The 26,216-nt window shown below is 34.5% G+C and overlaps 1 protein-coding gene across 1 annotated transcript in view; it reads right to left on the minus strand.

Annotated features, from left to right (window-relative positions):
* Window positions 1-545: 545 nt before the first annotated feature.
* Window positions 546-26,216, minus strand: part of LOC124360209 (protein obstructor-E) — a 28,718-nt gene continuing 3,047 nt past the window's right edge. The window contains exons 2-5 of the mRNA XM_046813617.1: window positions 9,671-9,889; window positions 8,162-8,356; window positions 5,747-5,957; window positions 546-1,241 (exon numbers count right to left, since the gene is read on the minus strand). Of these exons, the coding sequence (XP_046669573.1) occupies window positions 1,223-1,241; window positions 5,747-5,957; window positions 8,162-8,356; window positions 9,671-9,889 (644 nt within the window). The 3' untranslated portion in view covers window positions 546-1,222. The remainder of the gene's footprint in view (window positions 1,242-5,746; window positions 5,958-8,161; window positions 8,357-9,670; window positions 9,890-26,216) is intronic.

Consider the following 26,216-nt stretch of genomic DNA (forward strand, 5'->3'; position numbering starts at 1 on the left):
AATAATAAATAACTATACAGGTAAAAATATGGAATTTTTATAGTATTTTAAAGATAACTAAAGGAAATTAAAAATATATGTTTCTTAGGAAATTTGTTTAAAACGTATAATATTCTAATTAAAAGTATAGGGATTCATTAAGTCATAAATTAATAGAAAACCGTCACTCCCAGAAGCTATTACTCGTGTAGATAACGTAAAATTTCGCATTTTATCTTCAGCTGTTTTTATTTTGGGTCTGTTTACGCAACTGCATACATTTTATATTTTAAATTTCTGTAATTCCTAACACAGTGATACTAGTTTTCTGCATTTTTTGTCGTCAAAAGGCTATCAATTCAAAACACATAAATTATTTACCGTTAAAAAACTTATTGTATCACCTTAATTATATTACAATCAGTTTCAAGTATAATTTAATACGAAGATTGAACTAATCATTCTTATTGTTGCTTCATTTGTTACAACAGAGAATTAAAAATTATAAGCAAACACATTTTATTATCAACAGTTTATATGGGTTTGTAATGGTAATAAAAACCATATTCTCGAAATAAAAACTTTATCACGATTCAAAGATACATTATTTAAACAAAATGGGGCTGGATCATTTGTATCAGGCTAAACTTTTAATTGGCAATAATACGAAAATTACCAAATGCCTTGAAAAATTTGGGTTATTTGACTTAAAAATAATTTAGACTAATAATTAAACAACATGCAGCTCATGTAATTTCGAATTGACGTTCTCAGTTAAAAGTAGAGAACATCCGTTAGTTTTCTGTTATTTGGTGTAGGACTGTATTGGTTAAAATAAAAAAACAGTTAAAAGGTATTTTTAGTACCTTAACTTAAGTTAACAAAAAATGTACAACAATGAAATAATATTCAACTGAATGTTGTGCTTATGTTTTAATAACTTTCAGATCGTTGGGATTTGCAATAAAATATGTTCGAGGCACAAATAATACATACCAATAATTAGCAGTGAAGAAGTATTTTTGTACAAAATTTAATTAATATAGTTACATAGACTATTTATAATTACTAATATACACACATTTGGCAACCTTTATTTTTACAAAAATTCTTTTGATAAACTGTTGTACGTTGTGACTTTTGGAAACCAAGAGATACCCTCAGGATTATTCTAACACTTTTCTTCCGCTTTTAGAATGGTTTTAAAATAAATGGCGCCTCCTTCCGTTCAATACATCTTCATCTACTTCTTGCCGAAACCACTGAAACAAAAAGCAAAAGTATCGTCAGCACGATCTGAAAACCTTTTTCACGCTACATAAAATTTATATCTCATATACATTTCATTAAATTGTAAGCAACATATTTAAATAGATAATATACTCATTTTCGTATTAAACACATTTTACTTTCTCATATGTCGAAAGTAATTTTTTAATATATATATATATATATATATATATATATATATATATATATAGATATAACCAAAATAAGACTTTCAGACAGATGATGTACATTATGATACAAAACATACTAGTTAAATAAGGATATTTGGAAAAATTGGTTGAGTTTGAAATTCAAAATAAAATTGCAAAATAAATGTTTTAAACTGACATATTGTCATATACTCGTATATTTACTATACGTAAAAGAGAATATTGTCCCTCTCATTACATATTTGAATCAGTAGTGAATGTTCACAGCATCTAAAACAAATAAAAGTCTTGTAATCTCCGGTTTTTCTCAATTTTAAAATTAGTTAGTAGTCATACAAATTAATAGTAGTCTTTAATGTAGTATGGCACATTGAAAACAAACTGCTGTGATAAATTAAATACGATTGTGACGAGTAACTATATGAATTTACTTAATTGTAATTAAAAATATAATTATTATAATATGAACATAATGAAACTTATTTATCCTCTAATAGGATTGAATACTAAACAACTTCTATACTAATAATAATAATAATAATAATAAATTCTTTCTTTATGGCTGTAGGAATAAAGTAAATATTATTTATGTGAACATATAAATAAATCTATAAAGTTTAAGTGTCAGTACATTGAAAGTAATTGATATTTCATTAAGAATTACTTACAAATAAAATAAAATATGTTTTACACATCAGGATTTAATTCATTATTACATTCGATTTTCATATTACATATTTGTATCATTCTGTTTTAGGGCATCGGACGGAATCCACAGAGATTTGAATTACCTTTTATTGATTCATACATCAGTACAATATATTTGAGCCTATAGGTTTAAAGAGTTAACCGGGTTTTATAAGTTAGCCCATGTTTAGATTTTACGTATTGCAAGAATGGGGATTCACGATTTTTTTTACCTTTTAGACTAGATAGGCTCATTTAATTACTTTGTATGGATTATTACGTAACAGTCGTTGTCAGCCAAATAAAAATTAAATTTGTAACATTATCAACTATTAAACTATCTAAAGTAACACATTTTCCAAATTTGTCATCTTCCATGATTTTGAAGACTTATTTCGGTATTGAAGGAACATTTTGAGATTATTTTTTCATAAACAATGTTAGATGAATAGCTGTGAGCGTTGTCTACAAAGGTCCCATATTCAAGGTCCTGCAATATTTTAAGTTGGTGAACGAACATGTTTTTGTTGCACCAAGTGTCTTAAGCAAATAAAATTGCTATAAATATAGTGCAATAAATAATATGTAAATATGTACTAATTTCTTTAGAAAAATTCTTTAGTCCAACACTTAAATTTGTCATCATAAATCGATCTGCAGTAAATTTGCAGTAAAAGACTGAAAGGTTTCACATATATGTACAAAGTTTCAAATAAATATAATATTGTTACAACATACTACGATACTTAGCTGAATGAAGGAAAAATTTGGCAATAGTCCAAAAACACCTTGTCCTTAAAACATTTTTATTTTCAAGGGAAGTATTTCAACTATTCATTAGAAGGATGTACTTTGCCTTTATAAAATTAGTAACCATAGGCCCTATCTCGTCTCCTTCAAGAATCATGAGTCCCACATAATGTAATACTGTCCTTCTAAGTTACCGGGATTTCATAAATTCGTTGGAAAAATATTTTTGTCTACTAAATAAGTAACAGCTCTTCTAATGTTATTCTTAGCAAAATAAATAACATATATATTTTGAAAATAGACTATTCTTTGACCTTTTAATAGAAAGTTGTTACTGAAACAAACTTTTCAAACAGTTTTTCAGTATATTTAATAGATGGATAATCTATTTCTTTATATACCTCAATATTTTTTCTGTACCGTATATAAAATGCAAAACATTTACTAAATAATCATTACTTCGTCCTCTTTCCTTGTTCCAAGTAATATATCGCAAACGCGTTAGTTAAATTTTTTTAAATAAATTAAATAAATTTGGTTCAACCAAAGAAATAAATAAAGATTATATATTCTCTCCACAATTACATTGTAACATTAACGATGACTTGTTTTTTTTTCAAGGACAATCGAAGAAATATTTAGGGGAATATCACCAAACAAAGTATGCTTGATATACTATAAACTTGGTATAGGTATACTACATTACATAATTGAGATCTCGGCCATCAGATCTAAAGTATGTTATAATACGAATTAACAATAAATAAATATTTCTTCGAGTAAATGACTTGTACATTTCTTAAAAATAAGAACTTACGGGAATGTGATATTTAATGAAATGAGTACACTTATTTAATCAAAATATGACTTCGTTTTATAAAAAATAAAAGTATATCACTAAACTTATTTATTTATTTAGAAAACAAATCTTTATGAACATGTATATACCCCACTTACATACATGTATTAATAACAAATATAATTGAACAATACAGCGTCCATCTTTATATGCGTCCACTGACAATAATAATTAAATAGCATTATAATAATAACATAAAATGTCAGATTTAACAAATAATGAAACTTATTCAAATATATTCTATCAATACATTAATTAAGTACTCGAATACAATTGAATTCCACAAAACTTACGTGGGAATACACTTTAAACATTAAATTACAGAAAATATAAATAAATTATATCTGGCTGAAAATGTGCTAACAATACAATCACAACTTTCAAAATACAATACGCTATAAAACTACGGACTTAACAGATAGGTAGCAATATTGATGCTAAATTTAGCATCCCTATGTTATTACCGATACAAACCACCAGCTTCCTAATGTCGCAGGTCTGAATAGAGTGCAGAGAGACGTACTTCTGCCAACAACTGCAATGTTTTCCAGCAGACATATTGCGATTTATTTGAGAAATTCTAATGCCTGTGGCAGCGTTGATGCTTGTTGGAGATCCTGGGATCAGGGATCTGTTTCGCTCAAGGCTATCAGGCCATTTCTGCAGGCTACATACACTCTGACCTATCAAGGACTGGTTTTGGTGTGGAGCTTTTACTTGATAATCCCGAATTTTTCTGGTGTTGATGACACCTATTTCTTTCAAAAAGGCGTTTTTTGTCTATTAAAAGGCCTATAAAGTAAGTTTCCAAACAGTCATAATATTTGAGAAGATTTTGAAAGTCAAGTTCAACACACTTCGATTAGGCCTACCTTTCCAAAACAGCAGGACATTTACAATCCAATACTCTGGTTCTTTAAACAATCAATTTTTAATCTGCAAAATTCGTGTTATTCATATTTATGCCTGTTTCAACCCTTCGACTCGTGATTTTTCTTCATGAGAATGAAACCCTGAGTCATCCGTAGCACTGCAATCAATTTCTCTAAAATAAGAGTAACACAACTGTATCACTCAGAGAAGAATAAGGGATAAAGGCAACGACTAGCCACATCCTGCTAAACTGGATACCGTTAAGGCTAATCTGCACATACATACTTTGACATTGAGATACGAGTGACCCTCAACGTGTAGGCCTCCACCGATCACTTCTACTTCTCTATCTCTCTACGCGGCTGTACTGGTGGCCATTTTCATTTTAGTTCCATAAGAAAAGTACTGACCTTCAATCACATTTACGCCCATATTTTCAGTCACAGAATTATGGGACATGATTCAGTTAAAATTGAAATTAATAAGCATTTAAACCCTTCTTAGCTTTATCAATATTTGTACTGGTTATCCAGAAAAACAATCCCGACCTTTCGTAATCTTTTTTTTTAAGGAGAAGCCGATCCCCTTTTAAGCCTCATTCTGCCCTTCCTCATGGGCCACTGGCCTGTGCGAGGATCTTATCAAACAGAATAAGGGGGAGAGTCGATACAGTGCAAGGACACCCCTCGCCCCAGTATAAATAATCGTTCATTATTCAAAAAGCATACAGTTTTACAAGAAATTTGCCTGTTATTTTTAAATGAGACATTTACATAATTATATGATCGAAAATATGGGCGTAAATTTTCCAAGCTTGAGTACGGTGTAAACCACAAGGTTCTCCAATACAGCCGGGGCATAACTCTATATCATAGTTGAAAAGTGCCGCTATTAAACAATACTACTACAGTACTAGAAATCTGCGGTAACTGATTGCATAACATAAGGGTTGCCTTTGTACTAGTAACAACAAGAATATACTTTCTCTCAGCGATTAGTTTTACAGATAGTAGTTCGTTGTTGAATTTGTCTTTGGATTTATTAAAAGTGTAGAACGTAAATTTATTTACAACTTAATACTTTCATAGTCTCCCTTGCAGTCAAAATATAAATTTCTGGAAAATTGTTCAAAATTTAAACTTGAAAATTGGCTACTCACCACTTGGAGCGGGCGTCCTGGGGCTCCTCACAGGTGAGGGTGGACTCATCGAAGACCTTACCGTCGCCGCAGGTGATGAGGCGGGGGAAGCCGTTGACACAGGTGATGAGGCGCTCACAATCTCCGGGGACTGCGAACCTGGGGTAGGGCCAGAACTTGGCAGCGGTGGAGTGAGGGTCAACCTTCTCGGGACACTTGAATCCAAGCACGGCTGCCAAGCACAGTTTCAACTGTTCATTATTTTATAATTTTAATTTGCCAAGGTACTATCGTCACAATGTGTACTAAACATATTATCATAGAACCCTCGGTGGAAGTTTTTTTATCACATATATCAGTTATGAAGCATTAAAATAGTCCTAAAAAGAGAGATATATAAAAAAATGACCTCGTACTTTCATTGGGGATGTTATCAACAATCGACTGTTCTGATGGCACTAAAAGAACAAGTTAAACTATTTGAATACTTTTATGACTATTAGCATTTACTCGCGGCTTCACACGAGATTTCGTAGGATTTGATCGTGTATGAACACTTCTGGTTTGAGTGAATTAGATTTCCAAAGCCAATGATTTGGCCTTGTCGATGCGTTCAAGAAAATTCGTCAAATAGTGTGTGTATATGACCATTATAACTTACTCCGATCGTAGTAGTATTTTTTATACCGATTGATTTTGCCTTGATTATATAATCAATTAACGTCGAAGATGGGTTTTATAGCACTCTTTACATCTATAGTACAAGTTAGATAGTATTACAGTCTTTATATCTGCATTACAGTGGTGACCAAGCACTGCATACTTAATATGTGCTCAAACGTACAGTTACAAGTATATTTGTCCAAAACCTTATTATTTTCTTATCTGGGTAAACACTATGCTAAAAATCGATTCCAGAAAAAAGCGAAAAAAGATTGTTGTTACTTAAGCTTACTTTTGCTTTCAAGGAAATAAAATTAAAAAAATTATAATGATACATAAATTAGTTTAAAATATGGATGTGCTGTCATCGTTTGCACAGAACAGTTGATGTTTAACAGGCTCTTTCAGTTAATACTTCACAAATTTAGAGACCAAGATGGGATTTTTCACAACTTTTATGACCTGTGGGTCTGAGCCAGGAGGAACTTTCAAAATAGAAATTGGCTTACGAGTTAACCAAAGACCCTAAGAATGTCCAAGTAAAATTCGTCAAGTAGTTATTACGTGATCGATCCGTACTCAAATGCTTTTACATTTTTTTCATACTATATGTTTCCCGCGGCTTCTAACGCTTATGTGAGTTTTTACCATGTCTCAACACTTCTGGTTCAAGTGAATTATATTTCAAACGCCGATGTGGAATTTGCCTTGTTGCCATGATCAAGAAAATCTGTCAAAAGTGTATGTATGTTTATAGCCATTTTACATGTACATATACTTTATTATAAAGTGGTCTATCACTAAAAATTTAAGTTCAACCAGAAATGTATTATTATAAGACAAATATAAATCGTAACTTAGCTCCTTAAAATAGTGCTTGACTATTTTAAGATACGTAATTGTCTCGTAATTACAGTTTATAATGTGCAGACGCTTTGAAACATGTTATCTTTTGCAGCTCCGCCTGGTGGCGAGTTATATTAATGGGCATAGCATATAAACATTTTCTATGGAAAAGTACATATAAATACAAATTTTCATAATGATCGGTCAAATAGTTTCTGAGTCTATCAATGTCATATATATACAAACATCCTATATATATATATATATATATATATATATATATATATACATATATATATATTATATATATATATATATTTAATATATATTAAAATGTTTGATGCGTATAAATCATACCTTTAAGATAAGACACCTCCTCTAACTCTACGACCACAAATAATGCCGTTAACGTATTTGAAATGTAATGTTCTTGTTATGAGGTAACGTACAAGGTCGTTTCACTACAGTCCCAACACACACGACCTCAACGACGAGCCGTTAACGACGGGTTATATAAAAGTAGTTATGGTATGATACATTAAAAAATATGCATTACCATCCCTTTTACTTAAGTTGGTGAACAAAGTATTTGAAGTTTTAAAAAATAGATTTTAAACCAATAAAAATAAATCCATAATAAACAATTGTTAACTACGATGAAAACTGAGAGAATACATGAATTTCATAAATGTTTCACCAGAAATTGAATGATCTTTCACATTTTTTCTATAAATGCTGCTTTAAGAATTTTTATTCATTTGTATGATCAAATTAGTAAATTTTTCTCTTTTTTGATCTACAACCAACGTTTTGTTTTATTTAAGCAACATCATAACTAGGTTTTGACTTGATACTGGACTGTATCCTTCGCTGGCCTTGACTATCTATATACAATACATGAGGGTATAATACAATCTAGAGTAATACCCTCAGGGTTGCAGGAGTCGAGCAGGAGGTCAGGCCAGTTGCAGGAGTGAGTCTTGTCGTCGTAGGCCAGTCCAGGCTCGCAAGGGGTCTGGTAAGGGTATCCGTGCTCACACTTTATGTAGTTGGTGCTGCAGGACGCGCTCTCTGGGTAGATACCGAACTTGTACTCACATCCTGGGGAGCTCTCTGGTACCACTGTAAGAAAACATCCTTTATCAAACTGAGCAGAGCTTGATTTATCATGTGGATAGTATGTACTATGTACTCAACGCAAGATCTAGCTGCAGCAACACCACCAATGGCACTTTGGTGGGCAATTAAAACAAATACTGTATGAGTTATTAAGACTTAGAGCAACACAACTTAGCGACAGCTTTTGTGATAATAATGGATCGCTTACTATCTGACATAAAATTAAGGACTTTTACACGTTTTTCGTTGGTGAAAATATCTGAACACAACAAACATCTTAAGAAGATATTTTCATGCATTACTACGGACCCGTTAGATGCTTCTGTCGTTGACTATCTGTTATGCTTCCCAGGAGGGTTAACTTCAGGCTGGTTTATACTTTCCAGTTGGAACTACAATGGGCACAGCATAAACTGATGCGTCACTTCAATCTGGGCAACATTATGGATGTCCAGGAGCATTACTAACAGCAAATGTCGAGATATTGGGGTGCAAGGGTAGGTCAATAGGTCTAGTCTACTGCAGGAGTTGGTAGTCTACTGTTGGAGTTGGCGGGGCTCATTAAAAGTTAAGGGCTGTTGCTAGCCTAGAGATAAGGGCGTGCCATTTGACTGGAGAAGTTGGTTCAGACATGGCTTCCTCTTTTTCCAAGGAGACATGACTGAGATTAATGCCCAAAATAATTCCTCTGGGATCTTGACAGGAGGCGTCTCTTACTCCAGACCTTACCCATCCATAAAACCTGCCACTACGGAAGCATTGCAAACGTTCTTTTTGGACTAAGTGCAATTTCTCAGCTTCCTGTCGTAGAGGGAAAATCTGTTAGGCTGTTCGTTACCTCTTGATAAAAAGAGCCTACATATTTTAAACTTGGTACATGTTCCTCGTGGTCCAAGGAAGAACGCAACTAGTTTTGGGGACAAAATGTCTAAGGATAATCCGTCTGTCTGTCTCTGCACTCTGCCCGTCTGTGCAATAACTCTTGACAGAAAGATCCTAGTGATTTCAAACTCGGTTCCTCGTCATCCAAGGAAGAATATTATTGATTTAAAGGCCAAAACGGTCAAAAGGTCTAAGGAGATTAAACTTCGTGATGAAATGTATGGAAACGTTACGTTTTGAAGGATTCTTTGATAATCTATTGTATCAGTTTATTTTCAATCTTACGTACAAGCTAAGTACAACGTATAGTTGGTGGTTAGCAAACCATGGATGGTGAACTTGCACCACCTTTGAATGTCCTTTAGCCAAAGTAGGTTGAGAACCAACTAGTTCACACAACAATCTCTGTTATAGAATGTTGTATAGTGTACGTACACACAGCCTTCCTGTTTCCGCACTCGACGCCCCAGTGGTAGTTGCAGTGGTTGTGTACGTTGCCCTTGCCGTCGTACAGGAGCCCGTTCTCGCACTGCTCCAGCGTCAATGTGCCGTTAGTACACTTGAAGAAGTGATCACATGCTTCTGGGTGCTCGTACGTCTGAACGCCGTGCTGCTCTGGGCATGCTGGCGCGTCCAACACCGGCAAGCTGTTACCTGAAACACGATTAGTCGTTAGAAATATTGGTGTGATTGAAGGAAGTAGTCAGCGAGGGATCCAAGGGGTCAGAACCCCCCAAAATTTTCAATTTTTTCAATTACTTATTTAGTATACGATTATTATTATTTAAATAATTCAGCATTACTGACATGTACTGCTGAAAGATCGTTCTAAACAAAGAAATGGGTCAATAACTTTTTAAAGAACAAAATGGGGCCTTACTCTCTGTCCACTCCCGGAAAATATCAGTTGCCTGGATTCCCCCCCCCCATCTTTCCTGGCTATGTTCTTGGTGTGATTAAAAATACAAACAGCTGAATTGGTAATTTACTTGAATATAAGTTTGTTATTTTTCGTTATAAACGAAATTAGAGTTGTAATTTTAGTTCAGAACGTTCGTTTTCACCAATTTTGGGGGTCATAATTTTGTACTTCGGACATTTTCTACTTCATGAAACTAGAAATTGAGATGAGAAAAGTTCTAGAGACTTGTTATCCATGAGTTCCTATGGGTCCAAGAAAATATTAATTTTGAGATAAACAAAATTAAACTATAGCTATACAAATGTTTTACATTTATCTTTTGGATACCACGAACACAGTAAGTAAAGCACAGAATGGACAAAGTTGTAACCGAAGTGAATACAACCATTTTAAATAAGTTATCAGCATTTGTAATGAAGTTGCTTTGTTGGATTGATCGGCATGACTTTAGTTAGGTTTCGTCAGTTCCTTCGGTACTCCGTTTGATTGTTATTTTATTCAACAAGTCAGTGAAAAACAACCCCTAGCCTAGTTAGGACGGAATATAATTTTATGGGATCACAAAAGTATACGTGGCTTTGAGACTGATTGCGTAGCAGTTTTATAGGAAGTAATAACTTACTCTTCTTAGATATGAGCTACGCATAACTTATGTTTTCACAATCATTGAAAGCTTTTTTTAAGTTTTGTATTATACCAATTTACCAATCATAATTCAATATACAGTTGAAGTTAAGGAAATATATTACAACAATATAGTTCAGGAACTTTCCCGTGTTGTGGAATTACAAATGTAAATATATTTTTCAATGTAGATCTACGTTTCATAAACACATATTTAAGAAGAAAACTTTAAGTAAACTAATTTTGTATATTCCAGCTAGTTTGCCAAGCTGGTACACTTTAGCAGCTAACCCGGGCAGTGGCATGGCACATAAGGTGAACGTGGAAATGTCACAGACGCCCTAAAGGTCGAGTGAAAGTGCAACGGCCTAAATAATTAAATCGATTATTTTGGCCTCATTGTCGCGTTGTGTAAGGGACCGCCACACCTCGTAATGTAATCCTCTTAGTGTAATCGTGTGTTGTTGTACTTGTGTCTCTGATCACAGGTTATTATCAGTCCTAATCGTAGGTCTCGTAACAGGTCTAAGCGTTCCTTTGTAACACACACTTTCCCAATTACTATTCACACACGTTCATTTGTAGTTCCTGAAAAGTAATACAAATCACTACTCGGTGTTTACCATTGAAAGTTTACACCAAGCGACACGCGTCATTTAACAGTTACAACTGACATTTTCGGCACCTTCGGAGCTGCGTAACGCATTAACGAAAAACGGGGCTGCGTAATGCGTTCGTTGTAGCCCTATCCTCTGGGAGTAATCGTTAAAGATAAAAAAAATTTGTAAATGGCAAAACAATTATAAACTATAAGTGAAACACCTGAAATATGTGTTGAACACTTCAATAAAATCAATTTAGTAGTTTAAATATATGCATGATATAAAACTGCATCTCTTCCCTTAACATCAACAAGCCAGGGGATCAGGTTAGAAATGGGGGGGGGGGTGGAAACAACGTAGGAGGAGAGTATAAATTGGTGGCCAAAATGAAAAGGCTAAATAAAAATCACTGGTTACACCAGATAACCAGAGAATTATTATTTATAATCTACTAATTGAAACTCACATAACCAAACATACTGTCAGTCCTAATGAAGGGCCAACCGTCCTACTCCAAGGTTGCCCGTCCTATTCTAGTGCCGACCACCCTATTTTTTTTTTTGTAGGACTGCTCAGCCTATCCCCGAGGCGACCAGGTCACCCTATCTTACTACTTTACTGCATATAGACTATTCTATCGATTATTATTTTTTAAGAGTTCCTTGTGTTACGTTGTTATCATTCAGACTTACATCTTTAAAATATTAAGTATTTATGAATTATGTCACATAATGCATTGTTTAAGACATTTTAAATGTTAATTAATATATTTAATTTCTTATGTAGGTATTTACAGTGAAGATGGTTAGTTTATTTACTAAAGTTCAGTGTAAATTTGTTTACAACACTAGTAAGTTATATTAAACACTATTTAATATATGAAAGTTATATTAGTTTGGTATTTGTCTCTTAGTATTATTGCGTAGCCCGTCTCTAATTTATCTACAGTGACCTAATACAGAAAAAATGGGAAGCTCAACAGGTTTTCAATCTATTGTTTCATTCAACTGAAAATCTCGTTTCAATATAAAAACAACCGATTGAAAAGGAAAATTGTAAAATTCAATCAGTTCTTCCATAACTATTCCGGTGACAGCGAATGAGAACAGAGAACTGACAGCTAAGAATTGCATTTCTGTAACGCCTCGTGAGACATAATACCACAAACCAACGCGACGTGAGACTGTGCGACAGTACCAAATAATGAGTCATCCGACTCTGAGAAGCTGCACGGAAGTGGACACCTTTCACCGGAAACTGGGCGGATATCGTGATTTATCACTAGACATTGTGTAATGTCCGTGATATAACAAAACTCGTCACATGTTTCATAACTCGTGCTCCGGTTGTTGTCCATGTGAGAGACACAGACAAACCTGCCAAAAGCGTAGCAAAGTATTGTTGAGAATGAGATAGGATTTTTAGAAATACCAGTACACAAATTAGAAGTTTTTTTTTCAAATATGTCTGCTTCAAAATTATTTATGATCTAAAACAAATTAACCCATTCTGTTAATGTAAAATATACCAAATTTTACTTACATTTCATTATTTACAGTGTTATAAATATTGTACTCGTAACTATTCTCAACCTTCTTAAAGTATGTAGTTACTGTGTAAGCCTCTATATTCAAAAAGTTTTGTTGTAAAGTCTACTTTTTTCAATATTCAAGCAAGAAGAAGTATTCAAACGCTTTTAATGTTCTTTAATAAACAAATAAGAAAACTAAAAAGCGTTTCGGTGTGTATTTAATCGTATCTTCAAAATTTGACATTTCCCTCCATTGTTAGTATAATAATAATATTACAAGTGTGTGAAATTTAATATTTTTCTTATGGGACTAAAATCATGGTTGCTGCCAATACTATTCTATTCAAATCTAGAACTTTTAAAAGTTTTTGATAACTCGAGACTACCTTGATAACCTGACTTTAATTTGGTTGTATAGTAGTTTTCGTCAGCAAAAAGGTTACTATTTTAGGCAGCCGTGGCCTCGGAGAAAGGAAGTAAATAGTCTGGTAACTGAGAGTGAATAAAATCGACCACCGCCGCTCTTGCAAGGAACCTTGACCTCCCAGGTGGTCACTTTCGCCCACCGCAGAGCTCCTGAGTGCCCCGCTAGCCGCGACCTGTCCTGCTGCGGCCAGCGCGTTTTGTGACATGAACTTGCATGAAATGGTCTTAAAATATACATATATTTGAGAGTCTGCTCTTAAAATATACGTAGATTTGAAATTACATAACTTTAAAGCATGAAATTGCATTTACTAACTACCGGTTGGTAAATGTTTGTTTCCAGGATTTAGACTAATGAAATCTCAAATCTATTTATTCCTGTAACGTTTCTCTAACCCATTACGAGTCGCTAAACGTAAGAGAGTAAGTACTCTACACTAAAAATTAAAAATACTTGGTTTAAGCTTTTTTTTTAAATGGAAAATGACAAATCTCATACCAAACATTTCTCAGTGCGAAGCAGATTTTACGTCTTTTAGGTCCATATCTCCATTAGGTAGATGTCATAGACGTATGATTATTGTGATCACGCACACGACGGAAGTTCAAATCCCTTTCTGTTTTGGCCAATCATAATACTCAAAACCTAAAACTACCGCAATGAAGAAGTATATATTGATAGGCCATACACATGATTTAACTATGTTCGTTAACAAGCTTGAAAAAAAGTTTCAAGATGGGGACCGCACAAATCTTGTGCAAAGTTTTAATTACGAACGTTGTACAACTTCGCGTCGAAAAATAAGTCTTTTCATGGAAACTATAATACATCTAGAATAATAACATATTCCTCAATAGGTCTTAAGATTTCAAAATACGCCTGCTATAAATAGAATTGTGAAATGAATAGTTACAAATCAGGTACCAGGTATCACATTAATACGTAAAACGCTTATAGAATTCTCGGATCGTTTTTATCTTTAAATCTTGCAAGTTTATTGAAATCTTGTAATGTGCCTAGGTGATACCTTACAAATTTGTAATAAAATAGGAACAATGCGAGTGAGTACAGTATATACAGGTATGAGGTACGTTACATAGTAACTGTGATAAATGTATAAACTAGTAGGAATCGTAAAATACGGAAAGTATATAAGATTTTATATTTTATGGTTTTTATCCTATTAAAAACTATTTATATTTTGTACGGCTTCAAGATAGTGCCCGTACAATGTTTGGAGGAGTAAACGCGATTCTTTCACGAAGAAGTAGCAGTACAAGTCTTCTACGAAAATTAAGATTATTCCATTCAAACTAGGACTTCTTGCATTTAATGTTCACTGAAGGCTTTCTACCGACTTAAAAACATAAGGTATACTTAAAAGTTTCAGTATACCTTCCATATATGCTATTGTGAGAAACATTTGTTCTAGATTATTGCACTATACAGGGTATAAAAGGTGTGTGTGTGTGTACCGATCAATCATAGGTAAAGCAATAAAACTTGGTTCATCATTACAGCACATATAAATATACTTTTTGAACTAACTTCCATTTGTCTGTCATTTCAAGGGTATGACCCGCAAGGAGTAATAAGGAAATCTTAAATTATAGCATAGTTGGAGCATATAAAATTAAAAGTCTCTATTAGTACAGTACAATGCCGTAAATTCGACATGAAAAGGTTCAAACAATTACACTAGTTTAAAGTTTGAAACATTTACAATGTAGGTCCTGTTCAAGGCGGTTAACATTCTTTTCTTGGCTTAAGTTATGAAAGTTAAAGTTATTAAATGAATACTGGACTTAAGAAATAGGTTTTAAGTAGTTATTGACTCTTAACATCTAATGGAGGATGTTCTTATAGTGATGTACATCTTGAGCTGTGCTTACGTCAATTACTTTTTCCGCATTCCTTTCAGAAACTTCGTTATAGACCAAGTGGTTTAAATGATTGAGTTTCTTTGTTATTAGTATATTAGTAGCAATGGCATTTATCTATCACAAATAACAAAATTAGTCTGTTTTGTCACTCAAGGTGTTGAGTTTTTAAGCTTCTTTCAAGTAGACTCACTCAACTTCTCTAAAGATTCGAAGAAGGACTGATATTTATTAAAGGAATCATTGATACAGGATATTTTTAATTTAATTTTTTTTTAATTCGTTCAAATCTTGCTGAAAGTCTGGAAGATGAAGGCTTGGGATTAAAAGGCCACGAAGTTCTTGGACTCCAAAGGGGAGTTGAACACCGTTATGTAAAATAAGAAGCCAGACTGACTAATAAATTGGATAGTGACTGAATTTATGGGACCTCGTTGGCATATGGTTGACGGGCCTATGAGCCCAAAGTATGAGAAAATATTCCAACCGAGAGAGCATTCAGACAAGACAATAGATCAGTAATGAAGACTTGTGTTATGATTTATATTACTTAGAGATCAAGATACCGTCAGGCCGGCTTATATTTTGGATAGGATGGGCTCAAAGGCTCCAAATGCCCAGATCTCGTGAAATCTAAAGACTTCGGAATCTATGGAGGAACTTTGAATACCAGGAAACCTTAAAGGCTGAGGAATTCCGAGGTCAAAGGACCTCATAGCTGCAGAGAGAATCTGGCTTTAGTAACACCGAAGCTCTTTTTGATACTTAATATTTATTAAATATAGTATCACAGCTTAAGAATTACCAACACAGTACTTGAACGTTTGTGGAGCATATCCCCAATTAAATAAGTTTTTGATAAATAATGTTTAATGTGTGAAAGTCGGATTCATTTATTTCTAAAACCTATTTACATTGTTAAGGTAAACAGAAAGTGCCAAACGGCTGGCTCTAAGTCCTATAATAATACGATTTAAATTTTTAACGCGTTATTCTTAAGTCTGCGTTATGCGTGTTAAAAAAAGAAATAAAATTCATGTGAGATAGCGATGTACAATGTGATTAATAGCTTGCACCTTGTGCTATACTAGCTAATAGAAAAGTTTATTGAATTACGTAATTGATTGTTAATTAAACATCAAGACGATCCGATTAAAAGTAACTTAGACATCACGTACCTCAAATGGGCAATGCCCAGGAACTCTCGATGCCAATATTTTCTAATTCCTAATCCTAAACCCTAGGTCAATTTAAATCTTTACTATAAATTGCAATATGTCTCGCCAGACCCGAATCATCTACCCATTCAAAATATGTTATAGCAATTCGCAATATCGAAAGCTTCCCTGGTATCAGATTACCAGGTTTGAGTTAGAGACACAAGGCTTCATAATTCTAAATCCGCCTTTTCACAAATTATTTAATTTAATTTATTACATCTGATTTGCACTTAAACAGGTCTTTGAAATCTTGAACGATGTTCATAAAGAAAAAAAGAGAATTTTACCAAATAGAGACTAACGATTAATGTGGTTATGCCAACGGTAACAAGAACAGAACGAGTGGCTGGACAAGTCTCAAGGTTGGACTGTGGGTGTGTGTATCAGATCTTGTGTAATGTGTCCACGTCGCCACCGCGGAGTACATACCGTCACTCGTCAGGCTCCCTGCAATGTGCCACCCACTTCGTAACGCCTTGTATCGTGTCCATCATACTCCGCTAAGCTTACACTAGGTTTAAAATTTTGACCTTATGATTTTTTTTGGAAATTAGAAAAGAATTTCAACAGTATGCGTCCACGTGTGCTTTGTAATAATTAATTATTACAAACAAAAAATCCTCCATTTGATGTTATAGCATTCGAGATTTATTATTTTCAGGAAGGAAACTTCTTTGCTAATTAATGAAAAATTTTTGTTTCATTAGTTTGTACATCTTATTATTAGATATTATTAACTAAAACAGACAATACTAGACGGCTGGTTAACAAATTAAGAACAGGGTGTAGTTAAACACCTTAAATGAGGCTCTATATTAAGTGTCATGGGCCTACTGTAAACTAGGCTGTCTGCATCAGTCAACGTGTTAAGAGCCGGCTGTAGTTAAACACCCTCAATGACGCTCTGTACTGAGTGATATTGACTGGTTCATGGGCCTACTGTAAACTAGGGCGTCTGCAGCAGTCAACGTGTTAAGAGCCGGCTTTAGTTAAACACCCTCAATGACGCTCTGTACTGAGTGATATTGACTGGTTCATGGGCCTACTGTAAACTAGGGCGTCTGCAGCAGTCAACGTGTTAAGAGCCGGCTGTAGTTAAACACCCTCAATGACGCTCTGTACTGAGTGATATTGACTGGTTCATGGGCCTACTGTAAACTAGGGCGTCTGCAGCAGTCAACGTGTTAAGAGCCGGCTTTAGTTAAACACCCTCAATGACGCTCTGTACTGAGTGATATTGACTGGTTCATGGGCCTACTGTAAACTAGGGCGTCTGCAGCAGTCAACGTGTTAAGAGCCGGCTGTAGTTAAACACCCTCAATGACGCTCTGTACTGAGTGATATTGACTGGTTCATGGGCCTACTGTAAACTAGGGCGTCTGCAGCAGTCAACGTGTTAAGAGCCGGCTGTAGTTAAACACCCTCAATGACGCTCTGTACTGAATGATATTGACTGGTTCATGGACCTACTGTAAACTAGGGGCGTCTGCAGCAGTCAACGTGTTAAGAGCCGGCTGTAGTTAAACACCCTCAATGACGCTCTGTACTGAGTGATTTGGACTGGTTCATGGGCCTACTGTAAACCAGGGCGTCTGCAGCAGGCAACGTGTTAAGAGCCGGCTTTAGTTAAATACCCTCAATGAGGCTCTGTACTGAGTGATTTGGACTGGTTCATGGGCCTACTGTAAACTAGGGCGTCTGCAGCAGTCAACGTGTTAAGAGCCGGCTGTAGTTAAACACCCTCAATGAGGCTCTATACTGAGTGATTTGAACTGGTTCATGGGCCTACTGTAAACTAGGGCGTCTGCAGCAGTCAACGTGTTAAGAACCGGCTGTACTTAAACACCCTCAATAAGGCTCTGTACTGAGTGATTTGGACTGGTTCATGGGCCTACTGTAAACTAGGGTGTCTGCAGCAGTCAACGTGTTACAAGCCGGCTATACGCCTTTACTTTTAGAAATAGGTTTATGGAAGATCTTCAAAAATATATTTAGTACGGGAATATGTACTCAAACACCACCTACTTTTTTTGGTTAATTGTATACGTTTGGATTACTGGTTTAGTTGAAAAATACAACACATTTTAAAATACCAATTAAAACGTTACGTAAATAAGAAGCTGTCAGATGTGTTATAAGTATTTCCTTAAATTAAGACATTTTCCATGACTCTACAGTACATATCAATGTGTGGAAGTCTTGAAATTTAACACCGTAATATGTGGAGTAATAAAGATAGGTCAGATTATTAATGACAGAAAATGCTGTATTACAATATAGAAAAAAGTATCGTTAAAATAGTACACCCAAATAAAAAAATTAATATTGACATTGATCTGTAAAAATTGAAAACTGAAGAATCCAGTCCAGATCACCGGCTGCAAAATTCTGCAAGCAAAACGGCAATAAACATGTCGGTTGGGCTACAAGTGTTGAATATGGCGATATGAAAGTGGCCCAGAGCCAGTGACAGTGCCGCAACCTGTTGGTCAACTCTGTATTGTATTTAGCTATCCACGGACCGGTTACACAACCTGGGACCCGTTCACCTCTCCTACACTAACACTTAGCAATACACTCCGTACTTGCAATAACTGTGCGTCATTGCGTCCATACTTGCAGTAACTAGTTCGACTAGTAACTTGTATCAAACTTATTTGCAATTTTATATCACTTAACTAATCGACCATACTACAGTAATCTATGAGAAAATTTGAGTGGAACAGGAAAATGTCTGTTCAGTGTAGTTATGTTACTAACAGAGTCAACACTGTTCCTAATGAAGTTTGAATGTATCAAAAGTACGTGAGAGGTGCTATTTATTGTACCTGTGCCACAGAATTTAACAACCTTCTGAGTGTAACTTGCCTGTACTATTTGAATCTGTTGTAGCGATTGATGCAGCTGGACTTCAGATATTAAAAATCACAAAGTCGTGGAAAGTAACCATCCTGTCTCTTCCTTGGTATGTACTTCAAAGAAAAGACTTAAAAAGTGGCTGCGTAGATTGAATATGAAGAATTCACTTCGAATTTATCTGGGTCACATCATTACCTTTCAGATATCACCAACCAATTTGGTTGTCCAGCGAACCTTGTGTCGTGCCTCCAACATTCATGTCAGTCATCCATGTGTGTATAGGGCTTCAGGATGAGTGAGCACCACCCTCCAAGTAAACCTATCTTCTCTCGAAAACAGATCTATGAGATTAGTGTGGTTAGGAAACACTCCGGTAAGCCCAAGGTACACGAAATATTTCTGAACTGTCAACATTACTGTGCCCGGAGCGTTCTTGCCGGAGAGCTTCCTTCCATATTGCACACACGTATAAGGACGCGAAGTACACGCCATACATTATTAGTTGCAGCATGCTCACTGCAAGTCCACCAGTGTGTCTTAGAGTGTTCAAAGCGACTATGGATTTCGCTACATTGTCTCTCGCAGTAGAAAACTTCATCAAAGAAAGAGAGTTTCATGTTAAACTTTATGGAGATATTCTTCATGGTGATTATTGTCAGACCTCATCCAACCTCAATAACGGTTTTCATCCTCCGTTCAGAGTGTAGAACTGTATTTGTTAGATTGTGGAGTAATCGCTCATCAGGGTCATCCAGTACTCTCTTCGTGGCTTGTTAGAAAAACCACCGTGTACTGTCATCATAGCAGTAACCATCAAGCAACAACAGCTATATAGTCCATGGATATGAAGAAGTTCTCTAAGAGCATTTTCATTGCGGAATATCACGACATTTGCAACGCCTCTGTCCTAAGCATAATCCACCTGTTGTTCAAGTCAATAACTTATTCCTGATGTGGTTGTGCGGCAACCTCTTTATGGACGCTGGCATGTCAGTCTTATCAGTTGAAATGTAATTCTAGCGTAATGAATTTAAATATCATGCCTAGGCGGTGATATCCACGATGATCTATCTTGAAGGTACTCCGATCGCGCAGAGTTCAGCTTAAAAATGTATTAGGGCTTAGGTTCATAACCACATTCTACTGCTTCTGAGAGCAGTATTCTGTCTTCCGTTTCGTAAGATACGTGGCAGAAATGGTAATAGATTTGATTTACAATTTTCAAGTTCTATATTTTAGCACCAAGTTCTTTGCTGATCTCATTGTTATGTAATCCTATCTTGCGAGTTAGCAATGATATTAGATTGAATGGAATTATACAAATCCCTGAATGTCAGGATTTAGGATCACCATCCTCCCATAGGTCTGCATATCAATCCACCGCATTCCATGATAGTTATGCACATAAATTAATCTTGAATTTTCTTTTACGGCTGAGCTTCGCGAGTACACCGGAGGCTAGGAGCTGCTTTGGCTGTTTGTCCGGATAACTAGTGCAAGTTTGCACACTAGCAGGCCTAATGATGGTCATCTTGGGCTGGAATTTTTCTCGGCCTCTTGCTTTTTGGTGGTCGGTAACCTAGAAGAGACTTGTTGAAATTCTCTTACACACTCAGCCTTTTCGACTCACTTCATATGCTTCTCCATTTAACTATGCAGCCAGAGTTCAGCTTACAAAGGTTCCTATTGCTTTTAAAGACCCTAAGAATGTTCGGGCCAAAAGTTGAGAGACAAAACGGCATTCATATCCGGTAACCCATTCCTCGTTTCTTTTGCTTGGCATGGTTGACTAGGTTGATATTGTACACATGGAAAATATCCTCTTGAGAAAATAATAATTATCCTTTTTTCGGCATCTCTGACTTCTCGGCGCAGTGCAGAGGGTGGTCTTGTTCTCCATCTTCCTTTTCCTCTTTGTTGACGTAGTGGTGACACCTGGATATTCTTACACTACACATTAGTCAAACACACCCTGGCTTGGAATAAAGTGTGTTATAATAGGATTCTGCTCCTCTTTATAAAATGTAAAAGTCCTTAAGGCATAAAGTTAAGCATGCACACAAAACCTTATGTTATATTTTTGTAAGATAAAACTGAGGAAAATGTTCCAAACCCTATTATCCCTGAAAACCAGTCATCATCAAACTTAAACTTAACGAAAGCCATTGAACAGTTACGTTTTAAAATAAACCCTAACACTATTTATTTTATTAGATGCTTGATTTTTAGGCCAGCTATTTTCGATTATAAGTAAATATTAATGAAGCGAGTTAGAGTGCATCACCTGTTTTAATGTCTTGTTAAATCGATTGCAAAAATATATTAATGTATGGTTAAAAAGAGTTATGTAAATTATTGGTATATATGTGATAGTCATAGTATGTACATTAACTTATCCTTGACTAAAAATAAATGTATTAATTAACTTTATTATACTCTAATCACAGTTTAAGACATTTCAATCCATTGATAAATAGGGCACACTTGTACTGAAAGAGTAGTAAGTGATACAATGTTATTACACTAACTATATGATGTGTTAAATGCCCTGCAACAAAATCTCGATCCAAATAAATGTATTACAAATTAAAGTTGAAGTTTAGTTGATGCATAATTCAGATGGGGTTTCTAATATTTCTCTAAGTTCAATTTCACATTTAATTTTGAAAGACTTTAAAATTTAAACATAACACATAGACATTCGCAGTATGTTCCTTGCCTTTGTTTTGTTAGAAGACATGTTTACGATGGTATCTTATGATTTTATAGTAGTACCCTCCAGTCAGTTTTGTAATCAGGAAATTACACTACTATTTACATAAATGTATATATACACTGCTATACACATACTTATGTGCATGTGAAAACGTTTCACAGTTTTGGTCCTGTGAAATGTTAAAAAGGTTATTGGTTTATCGTAGCATTATTATTAAATCATTTATTAGTTATAGTTACAATTTTTTACGAGATTAAATGTAACAGCTCACTCTGATCCTTATCAAATGTACACTCAGGAAAGTTAGGTTTTTTGGTACAAGAGATTACTAAAGTAAAGAAGTAAGGATTTAGTCAAATTCTTACATAAACGTTAGTTATCTAGATTGAGTTTCAATAAAAGTAAGATAGATATTTGCTGAATTATCAGTTCCGAGGTACAGTAGTATCAGTATCAGTCACAAAATAACGATATTTAACAGTGAAAGTACTAAAAAGGGAAATCTTTCAAAAATACACACATTATTTTCAGTAAAAAAACAGTTGTCTAACTGTTTGTATTAAAATACCAAAGTTATGGCATTGCTGTATGCCATCGGTAACTATTGGTTCTGTAGCGTTTCGGAAAAGATTGAGGCAAAAATAGCAATTTTACATCTGATTGTTTAATTCAAGATTTGTCACATTGTATCCTTGATATGTCAAGTCCTTCTGACTAAATCCAAATAACATATATTTGGAATTATAATGTGGTTTTATTGATAATATTAAAAAAAAATCATAGTCCAGGTGGCAATAGTCAATCTGTACCGTATAAGCAAACAACTTGGATTTATTTGAAGTCGATAGAGGATTTTCTACTAAAAAAGAAATCGACGTCAGCCACGCTAGATTTGGTGGAAGTTGAAACGGAGGGTTTCAAATATATGAAATTAAAATTTTTGTCATTGTATTTTTAATCTCAAATTATATTTTCATAGCTTGACATGATTTGGGAGTGCCGATGGCCGAGTGGTCTAAGACGTTGGACTTGAGTCTGAGCTAGAGATAGCGCAGGTTTGAATCCTGTTTGTGACCGTTGCACTTTTTATCAGTACCATCGACCTTGTACTGTATCGACTCTCCCCTTTATTCTGTTTGATAAGATCCTCGCACAGGCCAGTGGCCCATGAGGACGGGCAGAATAAGGCATAAAAGGAGATCGGCTTCTCCTTAAAAAAAAAAAAAAAAATGTAACTAACCGTCATACACGCAAATAATAATGTTATGTTAGCTAATTAATGTTTATTGGTATTATTATTATACGATTACGATATATATATATATATATATATATAATGTTTATATATAATATATTAAGCTACCTAAATATTGCTCAAAAGTCTTGAAATGATTAGTCAATGTCCTTAGTCAACAAACCAAAAAAAACAGATATATAATATAATTATAAAAAACCATAATGCATTAATATAATTTGACAAGAAAAATTTAACATTGCTGTTCATAGTTTGTCCAATCAGGTAATCACTGAATGCACGTAATTAGTACATTATTACATCAATGAAAAGGAAGAAAATAGAAATTAAAATTGAACGCCACAAACTTATACATTCTTGCGCAGATGGACAAAAATGTTTCCAAATAGTTGTTTTCTCCGAACAAGCTACTGATCTTGGGAATATTTAAATGTCATCTTATTGGTGATGTGAGACAAATGGTACAACAAGGTACAGCTAGATTATAATGTACCTGCAGTGAAGTATTCATTTGAATTTCCATAGTAGATTTGATACCATCCTAGAAATTTTTAAAGATTGACCTCTGGGTAAGATTTAATCGGTTCTTACTGAAGTCGCGAGCCAAGTGGAATATAACTGGATGAGGGCGTTGCAAAGAAGAAGGTTTACGACGTTGAATATTTCCCTGAAGAACCAATCAGTGATATTTTGTGGCATCTAGGTTTAAGTAGGTTTCTCGGTTAGATTAAAGATAATGGTACACGGGGCTGCAAGACGGGATTGGGTACATATTTATACCAGTAACCGTTCAATGACCTTAGAAGGCATCTTGCTGACCAGATCTACTTCGTATAATTATATAAGGAGCTAAGCTTTGATGATGTTAGTGTACACCACATGAACCTCCTTTTGGAATATATGGATTTCCTTGTAATATAAGCATATGGAGCAATTTCTGTCTAGCTGTTTACGCACATTACTTCACAAGATATAAAACCTATTTTAGTGGTAAAAAAATTTATCCTACATATATTTTTAACAATAATATTAGTTACGTACATCGGCTAATTGATGTAACATATGTGATGATATAAATTGTTTTTAAATAACCAAAATAGAATAAATATGAGAATTGTATTTACTTTTTATAAAAATTTGTTTGAAATATATACAAAAATAAATTTTTTTTAAGATTGGATGGAACATCCTAATAGCAGTAGGATAATTTATGCACTTGTTTTTTATACATCATGTTTATGTATTTCATCATATTTAAAATACCGGGATTTCCTTAACTGTTTAACTCATAAGACTAGATCACTGTGCTTCCTCGAGCTTCGGACCTTCAAATTGATATAAATTTAAACAAACAACGGAATAAATGAATTATAGTTTCTGTACCCACAGTTACGTAAAGAATTCATTAAAGACAAAACACGCTACTATAAACTTTTTAAAGGAGATTGTAAAGAACAATCAATCATCTTGATTAAGTCGTTTATATATTATTATATATAATAAACGCTAACCAATGGATTAAACAAGTTTAATACTGCATACTCTCTCGCAATGGACGGCTTACAGTGCTGCATACTGAATTTAATGTAGTGTTTAACTTTGACAGTGTTAAATAGCGCAGTAGACATTGAGGCCTACGCTGATACCGTACTTTGGACAGCCGACTCGTTTAGCGTACGATCCCTTGTAAGGAGTTTTATATGCAGAGACAGTGAAATACACACTAGTGTCCAGCGAGTAGTGTGGGAGTTCACCCACTGGTAAAGCTCCTTTACTATTTCGGCCACTATCCTGGCATTCTTTCTTGTAATTAATAAATATACCCATGATTTATGTAATGCTTTTCTATATATTTCTATATACATATTATTGTTATATATTTGACTTCATATAAAGTAAGGAATTAAGTGTTGAATATGAGGAATACATCTATAATTAGAAGAAAATTTAGGATGAATCACTGACCCTTGATTTAACCCATGAGCCTGTAGTAAACAGCAATGCTGAAGTAAATATTAAGATTAATTGGCCGATATATTTAATTAGGCCTATCTTTGTGCCTGTCTGTCCGAATAATATCTCGAAAACGAACTGACCTATAAACTTGAAATTGTGAATGAAGCTTCGTTTCCATAAGAGGGACACTGAGTTCGATGATGGTGCATGCTACTTTATGAGATTTGGCTGAGCGTTACTGAATATTTTTGCATTGGTCTTACGGATAACCATCATGGCAATGAGAAAATTTCAAAATAGATAAATTTGTAAAGAAAACTCAATAATACACCCATCAGGGATTTTAACATGTCCTCTAACTACCACATGTAGTCTTACTATCACAATATATACACCATTTTATAGTGACTTGGTGTGTATAGTTTCATGTTTTACCTATACGAAAACCAACGTAATGAACAAAGACATGACTATCATGTAGCAGGATACGCCGGGAAAGATTTCATATGTAAGTTTTAAATTTCAGATGACACTTTATTTCTACAAGAAAGAGTTCTATGATGCGCCATTTATGAGTCAAATTCTTTTTCGATTGATTGTCTATCTGCCTATTCTGTTTGCAGCACAACTCTAGAACGAAATGAGCTATAGTTTTAAATTCTGAATGCAAATTTAGCGAAGCCTGTCAAGACACCTTAGGAAGGACGTACTGTACTCATACCTTGCAGTAGTTGCTATAAAACTGGTTATATGCCCACAAATACACCAGTCGTCGAGTGATACGCTTGAACAAATTTACTATAGATTTATTTATTTTCCAATAATACTTCATGATTTATGACTATTTGCTGAGCGTTAGCGAAGCCTATCACTTGTGGTGTGGAATCCCGGAAACAAACTGGCCAATAGATTTCTGGGCATGAAGCTTCATTTTTAGATGGCTAACACTGAGTTCAATTATGTTGGACATCATTCTATGGGATTTAACT

Source organism: Homalodisca vitripennis, chromosome 4, assembly GCF_021130785.1.
Source record: "Homalodisca vitripennis isolate AUS2020 chromosome 4, UT_GWSS_2.1, whole genome shotgun sequence".
Lineage (NCBI taxonomy): Eukaryota > Metazoa > Arthropoda > Insecta > Hemiptera > Cicadellidae > Homalodisca > Homalodisca vitripennis.